Source organism: Ochotona princeps, chromosome 19, assembly GCF_030435755.1.
Source record: "Ochotona princeps isolate mOchPri1 chromosome 19, mOchPri1.hap1, whole genome shotgun sequence".
Taxonomy (NCBI): Eukaryota; Metazoa; Chordata; class Mammalia; order Lagomorpha; family Ochotonidae; genus Ochotona; species Ochotona princeps.
Window position 1 is genome coordinate 29,880,648 of NC_080850.1, and position 24,545 is coordinate 29,905,192.

General features: G+C 43.1%; 1 protein-coding gene across 2 annotated transcripts in view; it reads left to right on the forward strand.

Moving 5' to 3' along the window:
- Positions 1-24,545, forward strand: part of DIAPH1 (diaphanous related formin 1) — a 105,618-nt gene that overhangs the window by 14,102 nt on the left and 66,971 nt on the right. Inside the window, exons 2-3 of one of the 2 annotated variants that reach the window (XM_058677580.1) lie at positions 20,200-20,226; positions 22,450-22,602. In XM_058677580.1, the coding sequence (XP_058533563.1) occupies positions 20,200-20,226; positions 22,450-22,602 (180 nt within the window). The remainder of the gene's footprint in view (positions 1-20,199; positions 20,227-22,449; positions 22,603-24,545) is intronic. The other variant, XM_058677581.1, reaches the window with a different exon arrangement.

Here is a 24,545-nt window from a genome sequence, read left to right on the forward strand (position 1 = left end):
GATACCATTGTGTACAATGTGAGGACTTTAACCTTTATTGTGCTGGGCTCAGGGGTGGAAAAAATCTTTGCAAGGTCTACTGGTTGACAGTACATCCACAAACCCAGGAGCATGCTGCAAAGCTTGGGCAGGAGAGTTGTCCAACCTGTTCTGCTTTCCATCCTCTGATGAGGCACTTTATGCTCTTTGTTGGCCTAGATGAGCTGGCTGTTTTGTGGGGGGAAATGATTGATCCTGGAAAGAAATCTGAGTAGCCAAAGAGGGGGGAAGGGACTTCAGAGGGTGGGGAACAGTGTGAAGAAAGGGTGTGAATTTTTGGCAGTGGGGAAGAGAAAGGAGTGATTACAAGATTAGTGAGAGAAATCATTTAAGAAAAACAAAAGCAGACATTTCATAGAGATTAACCTACAAGCCCTTGTGAAGGAAAAAAATACTAATCTCTAAAACCTGCACAAGGCAGGACTTGAAAGCTTGTTGTAACATGTTGTAATGTGTGGTGATGCATGTTGATGTCAGTTTTTGCTGTGTGACATCATGGTGACAGTACATAAATGAAGAGATACAGGAACATGGAATGGATTGGTGTTAAACTCAGTGTCATAGCAACTGGTTTCTGCTTCCTGGTTAGGGTTTAGATAATTGTTTATTGATTTCTAGCTTTATTAATTTTAACATATTGCCCATTTCATACTTTCACAGATTAATCTTGATTTGAAAAGATGACTCTTGAGTCTTGAAGCTGTTTAACCAAATTGTGGATGCAGGAGGGTGATGCCGTTGTGGCGACAGTCTGAACCTGTGTATCGTTCCTATGCTTTTCTGAATGTTATTTAGTACCGTGCCATTTAGGTTTTGATTATATGCTTATTGGAAATGTTCTTTAGTCTTTCTTGAATACAAAATAACTTTTATATCTTCTGTTGTGATCTTATTTCCTCTCCAGCTTGTAAGGTCCCTAAGAGCAGTGCTAGTGTTTAGCTGATGTTAGCAACATCTCTTTCTGTGTTTTCATTTTAGTGTTAGCCTGTGGAGACTTGAGATTATTTTTGAGGCTCCCCATTTCTGTGATTTGATAGTTTTGAAAACATTGATCCTGTAACTAAGGTAATTGTGAGACAGAGAACCATTAATTTTACAACACCTGACCAGAAGAACTATATGTTGGGCAAAGATGATTGTTTATCTCTGGAACTAGTATCTTAGAGTTTTGAGTTGTTTCATCAGGAAACATGTCTATAGGATTAAGAATCTGCATCATTTTACATAGTACAAGGCTGCCAACTCTATGGGAATGGTATTTGACCCAGAGCTCGAGGGATTGCTAGCATCCATTTAAAGGGCAAGGATGGGTGTTCAAGTCCTTGGAGTATAATTGGGTCTCCACAATAAATGGCAAGTGGCATAGGCTCCTGTGCACCATTTTTCCTTTCACAACACATACTCCTACCCTTGGATAGAGAGTTGCTGCCATTCCTTCATTTGGCCAGAGTAAAGAAATAGTTATGGACTATTCTAAAATTACTTCATTTCATATGGAACTTGGCAAAGATATTTTTAGTCAGTGAAAAATGTGTGTCAAGTTCCCCAGGCACAGAGGTCTCTAGTGATTTCTTGATTGTTGTATTTTAAGAAGATGATGGGAGTTGGTCTTAGTTGGCAGCTCTTTGCATCCGTCAGGGCTTGGTCGTTACTTCTAGGCAGATGGCTGACGTCTGTTTCCTGTGATTGAAACCACAAGAAGAAGTGGTGAGAGGCTGCTGTCAGATACTCACTATCAAGCAGGCAGCAGGCAGGGACTGCCCTCCAAACGAACAGTCATAACCTCAGAACAGGGGACTGAGGAAGACCCCGGAAATCATCTGTCCCAGCCCCCTCTTAAAATGAAGACACTGAGACCGAGGGTATCAAGTTACTCACAGTTATATAATTAAGTGAGCTAGATCTTAGACTCCACTAACTATTCAGTATTCTTTCTCATATATATTGTTACCCTAAATTTTACAGTTGTGCCTTTTCACAGTGTTTCCCTGAGCAAAATACTGTTAGAGAAGAGTAAATACCAGTGGGCATTTTCAAAATGGGAAGTGGATGATGTTGCTTTGCTTTTAGATACTGGGCTTGTGCTAATAAAGATAATGTGTGTGTGTGTGTGTGTGTGTGTGTGTATGTATTTAAAGACATAAACATGTTGTCAAAATAGCAGTTAAAACCCCCCAATTTCTATTTTTATTTTTCACATACTGTTTAAATATTTTAGTCATTATCTCTATGCAAATTTTTACAGCATTATAATTATAGTTTATACATGTTTTCGGCTTTAAAAATAATGTCAGCATTTTCCAACCTTTTAACCTTTAAAAATTGTTTTTGTTTGGGGTGGAGATTAACTTTTATTAAAGTGATAGAGGTTTTTCTAAGATGCCATAGATGCATATAAAAAGAGTTAAAAAAACTCTCCTGCCTTTTTTTTTCTCAGAAGTTAAAGCTATTTTTAAATAGTCAAGAAGAAAAATACTTGGTACATGGAAGTCTATTAAGTGCTTTGGCATGAAATTCTTTGTCAGAACGTAGTTCATTACAGGTACAAATGCCAGAAGTAAAAGGACGGCCTTGTTTTTGCATTTTCATTCTTAATTCATGGTGATGGAGGAATAATGAGATTTCATCACCATGCCCTGCCTCCCCCTACTCCTAAGATATTCTCAATAAAATAGTATTTTGAATTTGAACAGAGCAAAAAATATTTACAATGGTTTCACACGATTGAGTCTAGCTTTCCAGTAGTAGTGGTAGCATAATTTTCGGATTAGTTAAGCTGTTAGCAATGGGTATGGTTATTTCTGGGTATTCAGGAGTGATTTGAGAGTAGGAAAGAGTTGTAAAACCATCATTTAGAAACAAAAGGAGTTTGGGAATGAATGTCTATCTTTTTAATTTTTTTTAAAGATTTTTTATTTTTATTGCGAAGTCAAATATACAGAGAGGAGGAGAGACAGCAAGGAAGATCTTCCACCTGATGATTCACTCCCCAAGTGACTGCAACAGCCGATGCTGCGCTGATCCTCTTCAGGGTCTCCCATGCGGGTGCAGGGTCCCAAGGCTTTGGGCCGTCCTGGACTGCTTTCCCAGGCCACAAGTAGGGAGCTGCATGGGAAGTGGGGTGCCAGGATTAGAACCGGCGCCCATTTGGGATCCCGGCGCGTTCAAGATGAGGACTTTAGTCGCTAGGCCACCGTGCTGGGCCCTCTCTCTCTCTTTTTAAAGGTTTGTATTTTTGAAAGGTGGAATTATAGAGAGGGCTATTCCATCCACTTGTTCATTCTCAAATGACCGCAACAGCTGGAACTGGGCCAGTCTGAATCCAGGAGCTCTTCCAGATCTCCTGCATGGGATAAGGGCAAGTATTTGCTACTTGCATTGTCTTCTGATTTTCCAGGTGCATTAGCAGCAGGGAGCTGGGTTAGAAATAGAGCAGCTGGTATTCAAATGGTTGCCCATATGGGATGCCAGTGCTATAGGCAGAAACTTTAACCTGCTATGCTGGAGTGCCAGCCTCTGGAAATGGATTTTAAAACAAGGTGCCCCCTGGTACCATGACAGAGGACAGAGGACATAACAAATTGATCAACTACCCCAGCCAAGCTTTGGCAGTGAATATTTGGGCAGATGGAGACTCTAAGGTGGACTGTGTCAGCCAGTGGATTGTGGAGAGATTTCATCATGATTGGAGTGGCGAGATCGGCAGCAATTCAGAACTGTTGAACTATCAAAAACACTTGAGCAGGACTCTCGGAGCGAACCCCAAATCGGGGACCCTTGGATGGCTGGGAGGCTGGGTCTGGCTTCTCCCCTTATTTCCTGCCTCTCTCAAGATACAGGAAGGGAAAAAGAGAATGTGTAAACAGTGTTCTCACTCACTTTCCTCTAGCCTTAGACCCTTTCCACCCTAATCAACTATGTAAAAATCATCAAAAAATAAAATAAAAACAAAACAAAACAAAATAAAATCAAGGTGCCCATGTGGCAGGCCTTGTGATGCAGTGATTTAAGCTGCCATTTAGGATGCTCTTATCCCACATAAGTCCCTGGGATTCAGTCTGCTTTCTATCCAGCTTCCTGCTAATATCTGCCCTGGGAAACAGCAGATGATGGCTAAAGAACTTGGGTCCTGCCACTTGTGTTGGAGACCCAGATGGAGTTCTGTGACTGCTGGCTTTGGCCTGGCTTGGCACTGGCTATTGGCTGACATACTAGCAGATGGAAGATCTCTGTGTCTGTCTCTTTTGTTCTGCCTTTCAAATAAATAAAAATAGATAAATACACATTGGCAAGTAGGACAAGGTGTCCTCAAACTTGGGGCCTTATGTAGAAGTAGTAGCAGCCACTGAAACTTCCTGTCTGCTAGGCCTTGGGTGTGTCACACATGTGCCCACTCTGGAGGAAGAGTAGATGTCTTGCTCGCATCACATCATGGGAGGAGAAAACAGTTGCTATGGTGATTGGGAAACAGCATTCCTGAGTCACTGGTGGTTTCTCAATGAGTGGACAACACCCCTAGTTTAAAGGAGCAACTACTCAAACACTAAAGAGGGAGGCAGGACTAGTAGGAAAGTGAGAAAGAACAAGTACCAGTATTTGGAACTCAAGAAATAAGTTGAAAATTAAGAAAAATGATAAGCATTATTTTCTGTAAATATAATGAAAAGTTTTATCAGCCTCTTAGGGTGTTTGAAAGGAAGGAATCTTCTAACTGATACTTTGCCAAATGACAAAATATGTGTGTGGGCTTTCACCTTCTTCCTGCTAGCATCAGAAATGATGTATCTGCTACACCTTGCAACACTTGATAGGAAACTAGCATTATTGGACTCTGAGCACTTTGTTGGCAGCTGGTTTTCCTGATCCATGAGTGCTTCCTGGTGTAAAAGATGATGGCTCTCTGTGTTGATAGACTTGGAAGATGAATTTTGTGTCCTTAGCCTGGCTTCCTCCTGCTCTAGTATGTGGGAATAGTGAAACTGGAGTGGCCTTGCCATCTTGCCTCAGGCTACCAGCTGTCTAGGAAGCAGGCTAGCCAGTCCCAGGACTTTAAGTTGAGCCGTGCTATAGGTACAAAGTTGTCCTTTTCCTTGTCCCACAGGCCTTGGACAATAATGAAAATGACATGTTTTGGTCTGGTTAGAGAATTGAATCCTAACATTGACAGCTTCCCCCTCATCTGGTTTTAACTGAGAAATGAATTTTTTGTTGTTGTTTTTTAGGATTCATTTGAAAGGCAGAGAAAGATATTTTCATCCATTGGTTGACTCCTTAAATTCCTGTAATAGCAGGGGCTCAGCTGGACTGGATCCAGGAGCCAGGAACTCCATTTTGGTTTCCCATGTGAGTTGCAGGAACCCACACACTCCAGCCATTGTCCACTCCCTCCCAGGTGCATTAGCAGGAGGCTACCAGAAGACACTCTATTATGGGGTGGGTACATCCCCAGCGCTGGCTTAATCAGATGCTTAACACCTGCCCCCCAATTAAAATTTTTGAAAGAGATATTCCCAGTGGTTTTACACAGTTGTGTGGGAAATTATTGCTTTGAATTTTTTTTTTAATTATTTTTATTACAAAGTCAGATATACTGAGAGGAGGAGAGAGAGAGAGGAAGTGGAGCTGCCGGGATCAGAACCAGCGGTCACATGGGATCAAGGCGAGGACCTTAGCCACCAGGCCACGCCGCCGAGCCCTGCTTTGAATTTATAAACAATTATTTCAAAGTTAGGAGTAAATTATTAAAATGGGAAATAGATTATAGTTAGCTAATGTTGGTCAGGGCATTGTGTTTTAGTTGGTTAATTGTTGCTTGCGGCACTGTTGTCTCTGGCCAGTTTGAGTCTTGGCTGCTCCACTTCTCATGAAGTTTTCTGCTAGTGCATCTGGGAAACCAATGAAAAATGACCCAAGTTTTTGGGTCCCTTACCACCATGTGGGAGATGTAGATTGAGTTCTGGGCTCCTGGCTTTAGTCTAGACCAGCTGTGAAAATTATGGCTATTTGGGGAGTGAACCAGCAGATGAAAAATCTAAATAAATAAATTAAATAAATAAATACATAAACTAAATAAAGTAAATAAATAAAGTAAATAATAAAATATATCTTTAAGAACAATTAGTTAATGTTGTTCTTGTGGCTTGTTCTTGTATTTGATATGGGCCGCTGTTTGGGATCATCCAGTGCTCCTTTGGTAGAATCAGGATAAAAGATACTAGAAGTATCAGGAAGGCAGGGTTAGATGGAACGAACTCCTAATTAAAGTATTTTGGATTGTCTTCTAATATATTTCCTGGAGTGATTGTATGTATTATCCTGAGTATATTTTTTTGTTGCCCACTCCCTTTATCGAGGTATAATTGACACAAATGTTGTGTATATTTTTGGATACACTGGATGTTTGGAGCTCTGTATACATCCTGAAATTATGGGTTGATTTTTTGAGATTCCTGAGCCCGTGTGCAGTCCTGTGGCTGAGCTACTTGAGCTGTTCCTGATCCTTTAGCGCTTCATTTTCAGTAGTCCTGGGAGTCTGTTGTCTCCGTTTCTGGGGACTGCTTTTTCCTATTCGATTTCTAGCCGTTTTATGTCTGTCCTTTCCCTTGTTTTGTAGTGATTGTTACAACTCAGTTGCAACCCTTTTTTAGAGTTCAGGTATCAATAATAGTGAAGTCTGCAGCTGGTTTGCTTTTCTATAAATGGCAGATGAGATGTTGCTTCATTTGCTATCATCGTTGAACCAATCTTTGAAAATGGAAGGGAAAGTTGTTTTATGCGTTTGTGGTATCCATTATTTTCTTCTTTGCAGTTCTAATTGCTTTTGTGTAAGCAGTGGGAATTGAGGAAGGGAGACTAGCCAGTTTCAGTGGTTTCATTATTCATTATTTAGCTTTTACAAGACATTTTGCAAAACAAAGTGCTTTATATCCATTTTATTATTTATTCTTTATGCTAGTCCAATGAGACGATAGACTGAAACTGGTAGATAAGAAAAAAAAAGCTTGCCCTATCTTCCAATCATTTAGTGGAAATTGAGTTTATTTTTTTTACTTTTTTAAAATCATTATTGTCATTTTACGATTCTGTTCCATAAGCCCTGGGATTTCCCTTATCCCCTCAAATTGGGTGAATTTTATGGCAAAGCTGAAGTAGAATTCAGTGCCAATTAGAGTCAAGTTCATGTTAAAAACTTCTGTTGCCTCACTTTCTCGAGGAACTGTGATGGATTACAGAAAGGAATCAGGGCTGGACTCCAATCTGTGTGCTTCTGAATAGCAGACTTTCTATGAGCTTCCTAGATAGGTAGATCAGAATTTGTAAAGGAATTGTTGTTGGCTGGAATTGACATTTTTCCACCATTTTGTCCACAGAGGGTCTGTGTCTTACTGAAGGGATGCTTTAAAATAAAAGATTTATTTTTATTGCAAAGACAGACCTACAGAGAGAAGGAGAGACAGAAAAGTCTTCTAACTGCTGACTCACACCCCAAAATGGCCTCAGTGGCCAGAGCTGAGCCAGTCCTAGTCTCCTACATGGGTGCAAAACCCAGGGTTTTGGGCCATCTTTCCCTGCCTTCCCAGGCCAATAGCAGGGAGCTGGATCTGAAGTGGAGTAGTTGGGGCAGCCTCCATCCCATATCAGAGTGTCTGAGATCAAATGTTACCCCCATTTCCATCAGCTTTCTGCTGATGCATTTGGGAGATAGCACATGATGGCTCAACTACTTGGGTTCCTGCCACTCAAGCGGAAGATATAGATGAAGTTTCCTGTGACTTCAGCCTGGCCTTTGAAGCATTTAGTGAGTAAGCCAGCGGGTCTCTGTCTTGCTTCCCTCCCTCTTTGCTCTACCTTTTAACTAAATTTAAAAAAGTTGTTTAGGGGCTGGTGTGCTATATCATCAAGTTAAGCTGCCAGCTGCAGAGCTGGCTTCCCACATGGGTGCTTGTTGGAGTCAGCTTCACTTCTGATGAAGTTCCCTGTAATGTGCCAAAGGCTCAGGCACTCCTGCACCCACATGGGAGAACCAATAAACCTCTGAGCACCTAATTTTTTCTGGCCTAGCTCTGGCCATTGCAGTCATTTGGGGAACAAACCGGCAGATGGAAGATCCATCTCTGCTCACCGTATTCTCTCTGCTCCCAGTATTCTTGCGTTTCAGTTAAAATAAATCTTAAAAACTAAACAAACAAAAAAAACTTTAACCTTATAAAAGGAGCTGATACAAAATATTTAGGTCTTGACTTGGAGTGAATATCTTAGTTCTTTTTGTGTGGTGGTTAAAGCTAAGTGTGTAATTATAGACAAAAGGTTGCTTTTTCCTTTGTGCTGTATTAGATGATATGTCAATTGGTCTTGGCTTTAAGAAATTATTTTTGAGAGGCAGAGTTAGAGAGGATACACACATGAGTGGGGGGAAGTAAGGGAGGGATGGACAGACGGAGAGAGAGGGATAGGAGAGACAGAGATATTTTTCATTTGCTGGTTCATTCTCCAAGTAGCCGCAGTGACCAGAGGTGAGCAGATCAAAGCCACGTGCTAAGACTTCTTCCATGTTTCCCACATGAGTGCAGATGCCCAAGGACTTGGGCCATCCTCTCTGCTTTCCCAGGCCATAAGCAGGGAGCTGGATTAGAAGTCAGGCAGTTGGGACATGAGGTGGAACCTGTGTGGGATGCCAGTGCTACAGGTGGAAACTTACTCATGGTACTTGCCACACATTTTTACAGAATGATCTTTTATTACACCATTTTATTTATGATCTTAGTGGTTCTAAGAGTTGTATGTCTGATTTGGTTTTGTTTTTAATAATTGGTAGGTAATAACAAGATAGAAAGAATGAAATTGATTTACTGAAAATGATACTTGTAGCATTTTGGGATGCCAGAAACAAAAATCAAGATTCAGAGTCTTTTACCTTTAAGAGTTCTAGATTTTGGGCTCGGTGTGGTGGTCTAGTGGCTAAAGTCCTCACCTTGAATGTGCCGGGATTCCATATCGGTGCTGGTTCTAATCCCAGCAGCCCCTCTTTCCATGCAGCTCCCTGCCTCTGGCCTGGGAAAGCAGTCGAGGATGGCCCAAAACCTTGGGACCCTGCACCCTCGTGGGAGACCTAGAGGAAGTTCCTGGCTTTGGCTTCAGATGGATCGGCGCAGCACCGGCTGTTGCAGTCACTTGGGGAGTGAATCATCAGGTGGAAGATCTTCCTTGCTGTCTCTCCGCCTCTCTGTATATTTGACTTCGCAATAAGAAAAAAAGTTCTAGATTTTGCATTTCAACATTTTGATCAATGTGTTAGTGTTCTGTTGCTGTGTAACAACTTAATGTGGAACAAAATACATTTATAAGCTTGCAGTTGCATTGGTCAGAAGGCCAGCATCTACTGAGGTAAATCTCATCTGTGGACTCTGTTCCTTCCATTGTTGGCAGAATCCAGCTCATTGCAGTGGCAGGACCGACATCCCTGGATCTTCTCTGTTAGTCAGGGACTGAGCTCAGCACTCAGAGGCTGCCTGTGGAGCTTTTGTCCCCCTCCATTTTCTTTTTTAAAGCGCAAGCTGCTTGTGTGTGTGTGTGGGGGGGGGGGGGGGCGCGTATCTTTAAGAGGCTGAATGAGGGCTCCCACCTATTGGCTTATTCCTCAAATGCCGACAGTAATCAGGGATTGGTCTGGGCCAGGCTAAAGCAGGAGCCAGGAACTCAATCCAGGTCTCCCATGTGGGTGGCAGGATCCCGGATAGATGAGCCCTCAACTCTGCCCGCGAGTGTCCATGTCAGCGAGAAGCTGGAGTCAGGAGGCATCCTAATGATAATCACTGGCCACAACTACCTGCTGCTACCCTGACCCCCTCCATTTTCAAGCCAGGAATGGCTTACTGACTTCTTGATTTAAAGGACTCAGGTAGTTGGGTCAGGCTTACTCAGATCATCTTTCTTTCTTAAAAGTCAGCTGTGACCATTAACAAAAACTAATCACAGAAGTACTGATCTATCGTATTGATAGTCCTGACAATTAATAGGGAGTGGGTACATTGGGCTAGGAATCCTGGGGGACATCTTATAACTTCAACTTATGAGTTTCTGACTGTGAATTAGTCCAAGGGCAAGTACTGAGGTGAGAGTTGGGGTGCACTTAGGCAGTAGGTGAATTGCATTGTGATTGTGTAAGAGTTACAAGAAAACTGATTCCAGGAGCTCTGGACCTTTTAGAATCATCTCAGGGTGTGAGAGCCAAGTGCTGCACTGGTGGTAATCCACTTACACCAGGCACGCAGATGTGATTGTAGCTGTCTGGCGTAAATTAGCCTGCACAGAGTCTTTAGAAAGCCCTGTGATAACAGGCTTGCAGTTGTCAGTTTATAGAGCCCGTGTGCTGAGCACATGGTGCATGCAGTTACTGTCCATGATTAACTGTACTTGTGAAGTGCATGGTTGGAGCTGGAAACGCTTTTTGCTATGTAATGTATGTACTCTGTGTTCAGAGTGATGTTTAAGCATATTCCCTCGTTACGTCCCTGCTAACCGCTTTGTCGCTAAGAACACTGCATCATTGCCTTTGCGACTTGATCACGCTGTGCCACGAGACCCTAGACCATCCATAGTCATTTGCATATTTTGTGCTTTTTTTCCAATTAGAATGAAAAGTTGAAAGTTCAGAGAATCAAGTAGAGGTGAATCAGTTCCTAGGATGACTTTTCTTGAGTTCTGGTTTAGAAAATATTCAGTTCTGTTACTAAGCAAACAAAAGTGTTCTCTATTCAGGAGACTGCCAAATGTAGTCCCATTGGCTCAGTTTTTAAAGCTGAAATATTAATACATACAACAGCCATCACCACCACAACAGTCAGGTTACAGAAAGGGGGCTTTAAATTCATTTTTGTTATGATAGCAATTGATCAGGATGTGTTTTAAATTCATTTGGCCTCAAAGGGTATACTTTGGGGTTCTAGGGATCTTTATTTGGTTTCTTACAAACAGTGAAGTGTCTAGGAAGTTTCTTATTTCCTGTATTTGCTAACCAAAAGCTTTATCTTACCACACAGCACATTAGGATGTGGTAACTGAATCAGAAGCTGAGTTACCATCTGGGAGGGGAGTGTGGGGACAGCTCTTAATTTTCATGTGAATTGATGGTCAGTGAAGAGTGGTACCCAGCTGAGTGTATTTATTTTTGATGCTGTGACTTTTGATGCAGTGCATCTTTGAGCAGTTTCTGTTGATTTAAGAGTTAGTAAAATTAAATTTTTTATAGAAGATGCTTATTTTCATAAGCGCAATTCATTACTTCGTAAACCAGCTAATGACCTTTAGATATCTATCTGCTCATCTTATTAATTAAATACGGTCTTGTAGAAGAAATATTTTGCTATTTCTTTTATGTTGTGATTTTATTGTTTGTATATAAATTAAAGCAACTGTTGAGTAACAAAAATTCTAGACATTTTTCATAGGATGATTTTTTTTTAATTGAGAGGATTTATTTATTTGAAAGGCAGAGTAACAGAGAGTGAGGGACTGTGAGTGATCGATGAATCTTCTGTTTTCTGGTTTATTCTCCAAATGGCCAATGACATATTGCTGATGAACTCCCCAAATGCCTGTAATAGCTGGGTCTGGGCTGGACCAGGTCAAAGCCAAGAGTCAGCAACTTCATCTTGGCTTCTGCATGGATAGCAGGGGTCCAGGCACTTGGGCTATCTTAGCTGGTTTTCCAGACCTATTAGTAGGAAGCTGGATTGGAAGCAGAGCAGCTGGAACCAGAACTGGAAGTCCTGTATGCAGTACCAGCTTTGAAGGCAGCAGCCTAACCTGCTATGGCACAGTATCAGTCCTAGGAATTTTTAATTTAAAAAATTATTTATTGACAGAAAGAGAGATCTTTCATATCTCTTACTAAATACCAACAGTCCACATAACTAGGGTTGGACAAGACCAAAGTCAGGAACCTGGTACTCTCATGATTAGTAGGGAAACTATGTAAGTTGCTACTTGCTAGCTCCCAGGGCATGCATGACCCAGAACCTGAAATAGGAAAGGGGAGCCAGGATTGAAACCCAGGCGCTCTGCTTGGGACGCATACCTGCTTCTGCACACTGTGGCCGTCAGGCTTCGACGGTGAGTAAAGCAGAATGGTGTCTCTGAAGCATAGACAGAGTAGGTCTGTATCTGAAGATGGGAGCCCTTTCAGAGCACGTCAGTGGGCAAGGCTATGCATGAAATCTGGTGAGGCTTACATCAGGCCAAAGCATGCACCAGGTATTGGACATCCAACAGGAATATGGTTGGGATACATCATATTTTTAATGTCTAAGCTCACCATGGCCAAATTTCATCTCTCCTGAATAAGTCAAAGCAGAAAAATGCTGTGAGGTGAAATGAGTGTTCTTGGCAGTGCTGCTAGTGGAGTAAAGAAGGAAGGGAAGGAAAGAAACTCTGATGAGATGGTCCACTAGAATCTGGGTCAGGTTCACTCAGGTATTGTCAGTTTCAGAAGCCAGAAAGAGCTGACTGTAGTGATAATAGTCCTGAAGGTAAAGCTTAGCTCAGGGGTCTCTGTACCTAGCACAGAGCAGTCATTCTGAAATCTCCACCTGGGGAAGGAGTGGGAGTGAGGTGGTAGGGTGGGAACATTGCTTGTAGTGTAGGGTTAAAGCCACTATCTGCAATGCTGGCCTATGGGTATCTGTTCATATCCCAACTGCTCCGCTTCCAGTCCAGCTCCCTGCTAGTGCTTTGGGGAGAAACAGAAGATGCCCTGTGTTTGGGCCCCTGCCACCAAGAGATTAAGAATTTATATGTCTTCCTCTGTCTGTACCTTTGATTTTCATATCAATCTTTAAAAAAAAAATCTTCAGCCTGGGGAGTTCCCTTCCCTGTGTTGTGTCAGAGCTCCTGCTTCCCATATTTCAAGCCTTCGACTTTCTCTGTGTTCTCCCATGTTTTGGTGGGGCATATCCTTTGGCACCTTCCCTATGGTACGTAGGGATTAATTTGTTTAAAGCTCAAATGCTTGAGGATGTTCTGACGTCATGTTTGATCTATATACTGTATTGGGTATGGAAGTGTAGGCAGGAAATAATTTTTCTTCAGATTTTTAAAACCTTATTGTCATTCAGCTATTGGTGTTGTTAAGAAAATCAGAGCTACTGATTCCTTTGTGTGACCTGTTTTCTTCAGTGGAGTTTTGTGGGGGTTTTTTTTTGTGTGTCTTGGTATTTTGAAATTTCACCATAATATGCTTTTGTGTAGTTTATTTTTGTACTTTGTACTGGAGATTTGTCCTGTAGTACTTGGAAATTTTCTTTAATTTCCTTGTTAATTGTTCTCTCTGTTTTCTGGTATTATAATTTCTATTATTGGATCTCCCAAACTGGTCTTCTAATTTTCTAATTTTTTACTTTCCTATCTCTGTCACTTTGCTATACTTCTCATGGGGGTGGAGGGTGGGAGGCGGATTTTCCCCTGTTCTAATCTTCCAGTCCTTTTCACAAGTTTTAATTTCTCATATTTTCTACTTCTAAGGGTTCTATTTTTTTTCCTTTGAATGTTTCTCTTTTGGATATTAAATGGTTTTAAAAGACTTTATTTTCCTTGCCCAATTTCTACATGGCAAGTTGAGTTTTTTTTTTTTAATTTTAATTTTTGAATTTTATCATATACTTCTGTGTAGTCTGAGATTCCCCTCCCCCCAGTTCCCACCCCCTTGACTGATTTTTTTCCCATATTGTCACAACAGTGCAATCCTTGCTAAGGAGTTACAAACCCCTCTGTTCACCTGTTCATTTCCCCTCAGCTTGCTGCAACCACTCATCATTTTACTGACTCCATAATTTTACCTTTTCCAGAGTGTCTTGTGGTTGGAACCAAACGCTGTGGCCTCTTCCGATTAGCTTCTTTTGCCTAGTAATGTGCAGCTTCAAATTGCCTGTGAGTTTTGCATTTCCACCAGCAGTGACTGAACATTCTTGTTCCGTGCCTTCTTCAACATGTGGTGTCACAAGCACTTGCATGTTGGTTATTGTAATAGGTGTTTCCCTGATGGCATTTGATGTACATCATCTGTTCATGTGCTTATTTGTACTGTGCATATCTTCTTTTTTGAGGTATGTGGTAAGGTCTTTGACCCTTTTAAACATTTTGTAAAGTTTATTTGCATTGCAAGACACAGATACAGAGCTTGCATTTGCTGGTTGACTCCCCAAATATCAACAGTGGTTGGGACTGGGCCAGGAATCGAGAACGTAGTCAAGATTTCCCATATGGATAGCAGGGTCCACTTATGGCAATAAAAATGATTTCTTACTTATTTTGAAAGGTAGGAAGAGAGGGGGAAAAGACAGAGATTGCTCTTCCCTCTGTTAGTTCACAACAGATAGGGCTAGGGCTGGAGTGAGGAAGCAGCAACTCCATCTGGTTTTCTGTGTTGAGTGGCCAGAACCCAGGCACATTAACAGAAAGGTGGATTGGAAGGCAAGGTGGGATGTAAACCCAGGCACTTAGCACAGGATGTGGGTGTCCTAAGTGGCAGCTTAATTCTCTGTGTTGCAACACCTACTCCTATAGATTGTTTATCAAGTTGAAGGAGCTATACCAAGTTCAGATGCTACGTTTTTACAAGAAATACTTTAACTTTGTTTAGATTTCATACATTTACAAATGTAGATTGACATACTTAAGTTGTTCAGCCTTACTTAGCTTAACATTAACATAATTTTTTGTATTTATGTTCTGTTAATATTAAATCTAAAATTATGTCCCACTAGCTCCATTGGAGGGCTCACTAGTGACTGCGTTCAATGGCTTCTATAGGGCACTATCGGAGCTCTGGGGTGATCAGTGCCTTAGGGAATCAGTGCCAGAGGAGACTCAAGGGAAAAGGCCAGGCCGTGGGGGTGGGGGCCTGGGGGGGTGGTGTGGAGTGCCTCAGAATATAGTGTGTGTAGGTTACTCCCTCCTGTTGTTAGTATAGGACCTTGCTCACAGCAGTGCCTGGCAGCCCTCCGTCTGGAAACCCTCTGTTCTTCCATTTTGTGAGAATAGCCTTCTAGCCTTCTGCCAGAGAGAGAGCAGGTACTTTCCCAGCAGAACTTTAAGTAGAAAATAAAAGCCTTCAGTTAGATCTGCTGTCTTCTGCCTGGAGGTTCCTGTTAATCGTTCTATGAGCCAGGTTCTGATGTTTTAAATTTTTCACTTTTTATACTTAGTTCTATAAGGTTTAGTAGGGGACACAGTAGGAAGGATAGAAAATGAACTATTTTCACAGCCCAGGTAGTAAAGTAAGGGTTTGGTTTGAAGGCAAAGAGAATAGTGAGAATGAAGCATTTAGAAGTAGGCAGGATGATTAAAGACCTTGTTTAAAATAATTTGTATGTTTGAGGCATAAGACATACTGTTCCAGTAGCTGTCTTCTTGTACTCTATTTTTAGGGTTTTTTTTTTTTTTACTTCTCATAATTTATGAGATATGATATAATTTTTTAAAAGCTGAACAAAGCTGTTTTTCCGTAAGAAAAATATATGTAATACTAAAACAGTAAGCAGTAATCCCTCAATATATTACAGCAGTAGGTTTCATTTCAGTCATCAGGCTTCTTGGGGCTCTCTTGGGCTCTGAGACAGAATTTTACCTGCACTGATTCCTTTTACTGGTTGTTGCTGCCCTCTGTTGGAATGCTGAAGAAGTGCAGCTTTTTATCCTGCCTGGCTCACCTAATCAAATTGAGCACTAAAATAATGGATAATTGTTAAAAAGCTATTTACTTGTTTGAAAGGCAGAGAAACAGAGTGAGAAACATAATTCCCATCCACTGGTTTACTTCCCAAATGCCCACAAGGCCCAGGTCAGAATCTTGGAGCTGGAAACTCACCCCTAGTCTACATGGGTGGCAGAAGCGTGTTATTTGAGTCACTGCTGCCTGCCTGGATTCATGTGAGTAGGAAACTGGAGTCAGGGGCCAGAACTAGACCTCCAACCCGAGTGCTCCAATGAGACATGGACAGTATTTTACCCAGCAGGCACCTGCCCACCCGTGGATAATTACTTTGAAGGATCAAATATCATTCTGATGATGTCTCCCAAAAGCACAGAAAAATGAGTATTTTCCTACTTATGAAAAGATGTGTTTGTTTTTCTGTCTAAAATCAAGAGTTAAGTAGGAACAAGGCAGAATTGGAGTAATTGTGAAAATTTTGAGACTCTTGGATCTGTGTCCCCAAGTTTTGCCTCCAACACAGTCCGTGATCCTGTGACTTCAGTGACTTACCCACCTGTCTGGGTGTTTGGTTTCTTCACTGACACAGTGGAAAGATGGAATAGACTCAGGGCTTCTCCAGGGATTGGCATGCGGGGAAGTAGCCCCAGATTGTGGTATTTGTTTATGAAGAGATGACAACAAAGTTTCAGGCTCTCAAGGAACGTAGTCTGGAAGGGCTGGAGGAGGCTGAAATCAGAACAATAGTAATCCTCCATCAGTGCTGTGAGACAGCTGAGTGCCTGTTACTGTGGAATCAGAGAAAGAGGCTCCTTTGCAAGCAGGGGAGGCACATGCTGCGGGGCCTGTTAGAGTTAGCCTTGAGTGCGCAGTCCAGGCTGCGGGAGGAACAGGGCAGCTAGATGATCAGTTCACGGATCTACAGCCACTTCTCTGTGGACCTGAGGTGGAGCGTTTGTGAAAAAGATGCGCGCGTCTGGGAAATAAAGCCCACAGGAATTGTATACCAGACTTAGATTTAAGTGAAGAGTAGTAGGGAGCTACTGATGTTTTTTTTTTTTTTTTTAAGTTTATTTTTATGAAAGACAGAGCAGAGACACTATTTCACTCTCCAAATTGTGGCAGTGGCTGAAGCTGGACTAGTCTGAATCCAGGAGTTTCCTTTGGGTTTCCCATGTAGCTGCAGTCCAAGCAGTTGGGCCCTTCTCTGTTGCCTTCTCAGGCTATTAGGTGAGAGCTGGAACAGAAGTGGAGCCACCTGGACAACTAGCACCCCTATGGGATGCTGGCACTGCAGGTGGAGGCTTAGTACACTATATCACAGCACCTGCCTCTGTTGACCGATTTTAAGTGGGGGGGAATAACATGGACTGCTTGGCTTTTTAGAAAGTTTATTCTTGGGCCCGGCGGTGTGGCCTAGCGGCTAAAGTCCTCACCTTGAACATGCCGAGATCCCATATGGCGCTGGTTCTAATTCTGGCAGCTCCACTTCCCTTGTTGTTCCCTGCTTGTGGCCTGAGAAAGCAGTTGAGAACGGCCCAAAGTTTTGGGACCCTGCACCCACGTGGGAGACCTGGAGGAAGTTCCTGGTTCCCAGCTTTGGATTGGCACAGCATCGGCTGTTGCGGCTCACTTGGGGAGTGAATCATCGGACGGAAGATCTTCCTCTCAGTCTCTCCTCTCTATATATGTCTGACTTTGTAATAAAAATAAATAAATCTTTTTTTAAAAAACAAAGTTTATTCTTGGATATAGTTTGGAAAATCCATGTAATTTGAAATGAGCAGCACCAAAGGCAGGGAAATCAGGAGGTTATTGTAAAAAATCAAATCAGACTGTGGTGATATGAAGTTAGTCGGATGGATGGGAGAGAGCTACATAGGCAGAAACCAGGAATAGCTGGATTCCCGTAACTTAAGCTATAGCTGTGACTAGTTCAAATGCCACTGATGCTTTAAACCTAGGGTGTGTTACCCGTATTTTATTTGATATATAGAGATCCTGCTATGTATACAGACAGACAGGTAGGTTAATCACCTTATAATACTATCATTGGTTGTGATTTACTTCTGTGGGATCGTTTTGAGTTTAGGGGACAAGGTTTTGAAAGCAATCCTCTAGGAAAAAATAAGTTCAGTCTTAGGTATGGCAACAAAATGTGTATCCTCATCCCTTTTGTGTCCTACCTGTTTTCCAAGGGGCTTAGAGTGGTGATAAAAAGGAACTGTCACGTTCATCTCCTTGAGTGATACTTCTCTGCCTTGGCTCCCAGGAAGCAGCACACACAGAAGAACTGCGAGTTCCTGAATGCTGAGCAGGGCTGGGCATCAGGGCATGGTCAGCACTCAGCCAGCCAGGAGGAACGGGACCTCCTTTGCAGAAGCGAGGCAGCGTTCACCCACCGCATGTGCTGCCTGTATTTGTGTGTGGTGTGGAGGACATGAGTGTAGTGATGCAGATTTCTCCTATCTGTAAAAATTAGAAAAATAATTTTGCAGCAGGAATAGAACTACTTTTTAATTAGTTGGGGGAAGATTAATCAAGAAGTGTTGATTGAAATTGTTCCAAGGATATACATGAAAGAGATAAGGTTTAAAATTAATTAGGACAAAGAAAAATTTGTACTGTTTTAGACTTGTAGGTGTGTTTTTTTTTTTAAGATTTTATTTTTATTGGAAATTCAGACTTATAGAGAGGAGGAGATAGAGAAAGATCTTCTATCTGCTGATTCACTCCCCAAATGGCTGCAACAGCCGGCGCTAAGCCGATCTGATCCGAATCTAGGAGCCAGGAGCCTCTTCCAGGTCTCCTGCTTGGATGCAGGGTCCCAAGGCTTTGGACCATCCTCTACTGCTTTCCCAGACCACAAACAAGGAGCTGGATGGGAAGTGGAGCAGTTGGGACATGAACTAGTGCTCATATGGGATCCCAGTGGATGCAAGGGGAGGACTCTAGCTACTAGGCTACCATGCCAGACCCAGACCTGTGGATGTTTTTTACTTTAAATATAGAACATGTATAGAGAGGAGAACATGGAACATACGGAATGATTTATAACCGAAGCCTCGTGTCATCACCATCCATTAAATATCCTAGAAGCTTTTTTGTTTCATCTCCAGTCACAATTCCTTTATTTTAAAAGTAATACCAGCTTATCCTTTTATATCACCTTTATTGGTGATATAAAAAATTTTAAAGATGTATTTTGTTATTTTTTTTTTTAAAGATTTATTCATTTTATTACAGCTAGATATTCAGAGAGGAGGAGAGACAGAGAGGAAGATCTTCCGTCCGATGTTTCACTCCCCAAGTGAGCCGCAACGGGCCGATGCGCGCTGATCTGAAGCCGGGAACCTGGAACCTCTTCCGGGTCTCCCACGCGGGTGCAGGGTCCCAGTGCATTGGGCCGTCCTCAACTGCTTTCCCAGGCCACAAGCAGGGAGCTGGATGGGAAGTGGAGCTGCCGGGATTAGAACCGGCGCCCATATGGGATCCCGGGGCTTTCAAGGCGAGGACTTTAGCCGCTAGGCCACGCCGCCGGGCCCAAGATGTATTTTGTTCTTATGTGAAAGCCCCGAGTTACAGAGAGAGGTGGGGAGAGACAGATGCAGAGAAAAAGATCTTCCATCGATCCATTCCTCAATTGGCTGCTGTAGCTAAAGTTGGAGTGGGCTAGACTGGACTGGGCCAGGCAGGCCAGACCCAAGCAAGTAGCCAGGAACTCCATATGTGTCTTCCTTGTGGATGACAGGGACACAAGCACATGGGCCATTCTCCACTGCTTTGCCAGCTGCATTGTGGGAGCTCGATGAGAAATAGAGCAGCCAGGCCTCAAACCAGTGCCCTTATGGGAAACTAGTGTTGCAGCTGAAAGCTTAAACTGCTGCACCACAGTGCTGGTCCCCACCTTCAAGTCTTTTGACAGCTGTCTAGATTGTTGTGTTGATATAGTTTAGTGTTACTGTGTACACTCTGGTTACGTGGGTCCTGCTAAGTGTGTTCAGGTGCCAGCAGGACAGACCCATCACAGCAGGTGTGTTGACTTGCAGTGTGCGAGTGTGCTTCGCCTTCCCGAGTGGCTGTGGTGAGAGTGCCTGCCGCCCTTCTGCTAGACGGACCTGCCCATGTTTGTCCATCTTGAGAGGTGCTAGCTCATTGTGGTGTCAATTTGCACTTCCTGTTTTACTAATGAGGTTGAGCACATTTTATGAGTATATCGCCATCAAATATAGATCTCTTCAATTCTCTCTTAAGAGTCATGTCCTAGTGTCCTCAAGACCCTACCAGCCCCTTCCCTGAGAGACTGGGCCGAGAATACTTCGGTAGAAATTTAGTATGCGAAATCAGATCCTTTTGGGTTGTTTTCTCCTCATTTTCCACCAGCCTCTTTCTGCTATTTGACATTTCACTTACCTCTTCTCTCTCTTTGCTTCCTTCTTTTTCCTATTTCCTAGACTCTGAAGCGGCTCATGGCAGATGAGGTAAGGACATTTTGTTTGGCATGTGCATGTTTTATCTCATTTCCTATGCTAAACATTTACCAATTTATTTTTATTGTTTTAAAGGATTTATTTATTTTTATTGGAAAGTCAGATATACAGAGAGGACGAGAGACAGAGAGGAAGATGACTCACTCCCCAAGCGGCCGCAACGGCTGGAGCTGAGCTGATCCGAAGCCAGGAGCCGGGAGCTTCTTCTGGGTCTCCCACATGGGTGCAGGGTCCCAAGGCTTTGGGCCATCCTCAACTGCTTTCCCAGGCCACAAGCAGGGAGCTGGATGGGAAGTGGGGTGCCGGGATTAGAACTGGCACCCATATGGAATCCTGGCACGTGCAAGGCGAGGACCTTAACCACTATGCTATCACGCCAGTCCCAGTTGGTTTATTTTTGATGTTCTGTACTGTCATGGTTGATGGGGTCTAATTGGAGTGAATCCCAAGGCTTTTTCCTATCTCTTGCCTTGGCATTTGGCCCTTTGCATGCATTCCCTTGGCATGTTCCTCAGCTTGCAAAGTTTGGCATGTTCTTTACATGGCTTGGAGTTTGGAAGTGGCTGCTCTAACTGCAAGCTCACAGTGCTTGTAGGTACTACTCTTCTTTTCAGATGGGTGGAGCCAGCAAGCTGCAGCTTCTTGGTGGCTCTTACTGAGCATCTGACCTGAGGCAGTGCTTCATTAGCTTTGCTTGGTAGGGACACAGCACACATTTCTGAAATACATGGTGTTTATGCGAAGAGCATAACACAGGTATTGTGAAATAAGCAAAAGAAAGAGGAATGGCTCCTGGTTTTAAGGTATGTACTACCTGTTTGACTTACAGATATTAAAATCCGTGATCTTAGTCAGCTCCTTTGTGTTTTTTTTTTTTTTTTTTTTAACATTTATTTGGAAAGCAGAGTTACACAGAATGAGAGGCAGAGGCAGGGAGAGAGGGAAAGAGGGAGAGGAAGGTCTTCAATCTCATGGTTAACTCCCCAGTTGGCTGCAATAGCTGGGGCGGGCCAGAAGCCAGGAGCTTTTTCCAGGCTTCCCACATGGATGCAGGGGGCCAAGAACCTGAGCCATCCTCTGTTGCTTTCCCAGAAGTGGAGAAGCTGAGACCTGAGCTGGCGCCCATTGTGGTATGATGGCACCACAGGCTGTGGCTTAACGTGCTGTCCCACAGTGTCATCCCTGACCGCTTGAAGAAAGGGATCCTGTGTGGGCTGGGGCACATTTATTTACTTTTATGTATTAATTAAAAAAAATTTTTTAAAGGTTTATTTTTATTGGAAAGTCAGATACACAGAGAGGAGGAAAGATACAGGATGATCCTCTGCCTGCTGATTCACTCCTCAAATGGCTGCAGCAGCCGGAACTGAGCCAATTTGATCCGAAGCCAGGAGCCTGGAGCCTCTTCTGGGTCTCCCATGAAGATGCAGGGTCCCAAGACGCTGGGCAGTCTTCTACTGTCTTCTCAGGCTGCAAGCAGGGAAGCTGGATGGGAAACAGGGCCACCAGAATTAGAACCGGTGCCCACATGGGATCCCGGCGCATGCAGGGCAAGGATTCTAGGCTACCACTCCAGACTCTACTTTTATTTATTTATATATTAAAAAATTTGTTTTTCTTGAAAAAAGTTACAGAGGGAGAGTCAGACAGATCTTCCATCTGTTGATTCATTCCACAAATGGCCTCAGTGGCCAGGAGCCATGTGGGTGCAGAAGCTCAAGGACTTGGGCCATCGTCCATGGCTTTCCCAGGCCATTGTCAGGGAGCTAGATCAGAAGTGGAGCAGGACTCAAACTAGCTCCCATTTGGGATACAGACGCTATAGATGGAGGAGTAACATGGTAGTCCACTCTGCTGGCACCGGCACATGTGTTTTTGTGTAGAAAGCAGGAAACAAAGGGAATTTTACTGAGGTAGCTCTGAACATGAGATGCTTTTAGTTCTCTGCTGCTAAGAGGGCTGAGGAATGACAGGGATGATGAAAACTTAGCTCCCTCCTTTGAGAGAGGTTCCAGCTCCTTAGCATCAGATGTAGGTGAGGATGCAGACTCACTCTAGTAAGTTAGCTGTGGAGAAGGCGACTGTATCTTTTCATGTCGGGGAAGCCTGAGCTCATAAGGCAGAGGAACCACGGGTATGGGAGAGGTGAAAGAGCTTGAAAAGCTTGTTGAGTAAATGAAAATGCAGCACTAATACTTTTTTTCTTTTTCTCAGCTGGAGAGATTTACTAGCATAAGAAAGAAGGAAAAGGACAAGTCCAATTCTGCTCATAGAAATTCTTACGTGCCATACGGAGATGATCCCGCAGCACTGCCGTTGCCTGATCAGTCGGATGAGCAGATTCTAGTTCTCTTTGAACAGATGCTGGTAAGTTTTCCACTTCCAAATGTTGCTTGTTCTTAAAAATGCTCTTGTGAGCTTGGAGGGAACTCTTTTTTATATACATTCCTTCTTTGCTAACCCTTTATTACAGAGAATTCCAAGTTTAATGTGAAATTTTTTAAAAATTATTTTTATTGGAAAGGCAGATTTACAGAGAGAAGGCGAGACAAAGATCTTTATGCACTGGTTCACTGCCCAAGTGGCCACAATGGCCGGAGCTGAACTGATCTGATGCCAGGAGCCAGGAGCTTCTTCCAGGTCTCCCACATGGGTGTAGGATCCCAAGGCTTTGGACCGTTCTCGACTGCTTTCCTAGGCCACAAGCAGGGAGCTGGATGGGAAGTGGAGCTGCTGGGGCACAAACATTCACCCATATGGAATCCTGTCACATAAAAGGAGAGGGGCTATTAGGCCGTCGCACCAGACCCATAATGTAGAATTTTAAAAATTATTCTTGGTTACTGGAGGGACTGAGTGTATATGAACCAGTCTATAAGATTGAAATCTGTGAGTAGACTTGGAAATACCTGATCACTCGCAGCCTTTTAAATGTCCTCCTGCCCAGCAATACTTTAGCAACAAAGGCCTAAGGTGGGTGGTTCAGTTCGTAGCACGTGGACTGCCACCTTTGGGCTAAGCCAGGGTAGATGAAGTGTTGGAGGCATTCAGCGTGAACTGTGCATAAAGAAGAACCGGGATGGAAAGACACCTGCTCCTAGCCCTCTATGTAGTGTGATTCTGGAGAGAGAATGCTCATGCTGTGATCGCTCATCCCTGGCCGACTTCTGAGGATAGTGTCTGAGGCCAACCAAGCATGCAGTATGCATGGAGGAGGTTTTAATACCTGTAAGTTTTCATAAAATCCATGTGTTCCATAGACTCAAACTCATGTAGAGGTTGCTGGCATGCCTGACTTAGTTCAGAGGCTTAAAATCTTTCACACAGGGCCTAATCAGAGTAATCCGTCAGTCAGTACTACTGCTATTATTTTTTCAGTCTCTTGGTTTAAATTTATTTTTATTCTTGTTTGAAAGCCAGAAAGATGGCTCTTCCACCTACTGGTTTCCTCCTCAGATAGTCGCAACATCCTGAGCTGAGCCGGCTGAAGGCAGGATCCCAGAACTTCATCCAGGCTACTCACTTCCGTAGCACAGATCCACCTGCTGTTGACTGCACCACCTCAGGTGTGCATTAAGCGGGAAGCTGCATCAGAAGTGAAGGGGGACTAGGGTTCATATCAGGCCTATCAGTATGAGATGTGGGTATTCCAAGCTGTTGTGCCAGACACCTAGCTCTCAGTCAGCCTTTTAGTTGTAGAAGTGTATTAAGAGTGTAAAGAGTATAGTCTGGGGCTGGCATTGTGGTGTAGTGGATAAAACCACCATCTGTAGCACTGGCATTCCATATGGGTGCCTGATTAAGTCCTAGCTGCTTCACTTATCCCAGTCCAGTTTCCTACTAATGTGCGTGAAACACAGCTGAGGGTGACTCAAGTTCTTCAGCCCCTGCACCTGTGTGGGAGACCTGGCAGAAGCTTAGTCATCTTGGCTTCCATCGTGGCTGTTGTGGCCGTTTGTGAAGTAAGCCAGCAAATGGAAGCTCTCTCTCGGTGCTTCTCTTTCTACAACTCTGCCTTTCAAACAAGCAGAATAAATTTTTTAAAAGAGAGTACAGTCTATCAAGACATTCTGTTAGCCTTCGATTGCACAGTTGGATGGCTTTTGAGCCACACAAGTCACGTTAAGTCAATAGGGTAACCAGAAGATCATATAAAGAGAAGGGACAGTGGTAAACTGAAAAGGGACTTGTGACATTTTTGTTAGCAAGGCCAGTCCCAACTAAGTTCTAGTAGGTGATAGCCTTTCACTGGGGAAACTAGCCTGTTTGCAAGTGTCACAGAGCCACACATTTTCTGGGTTTTTTTTTTT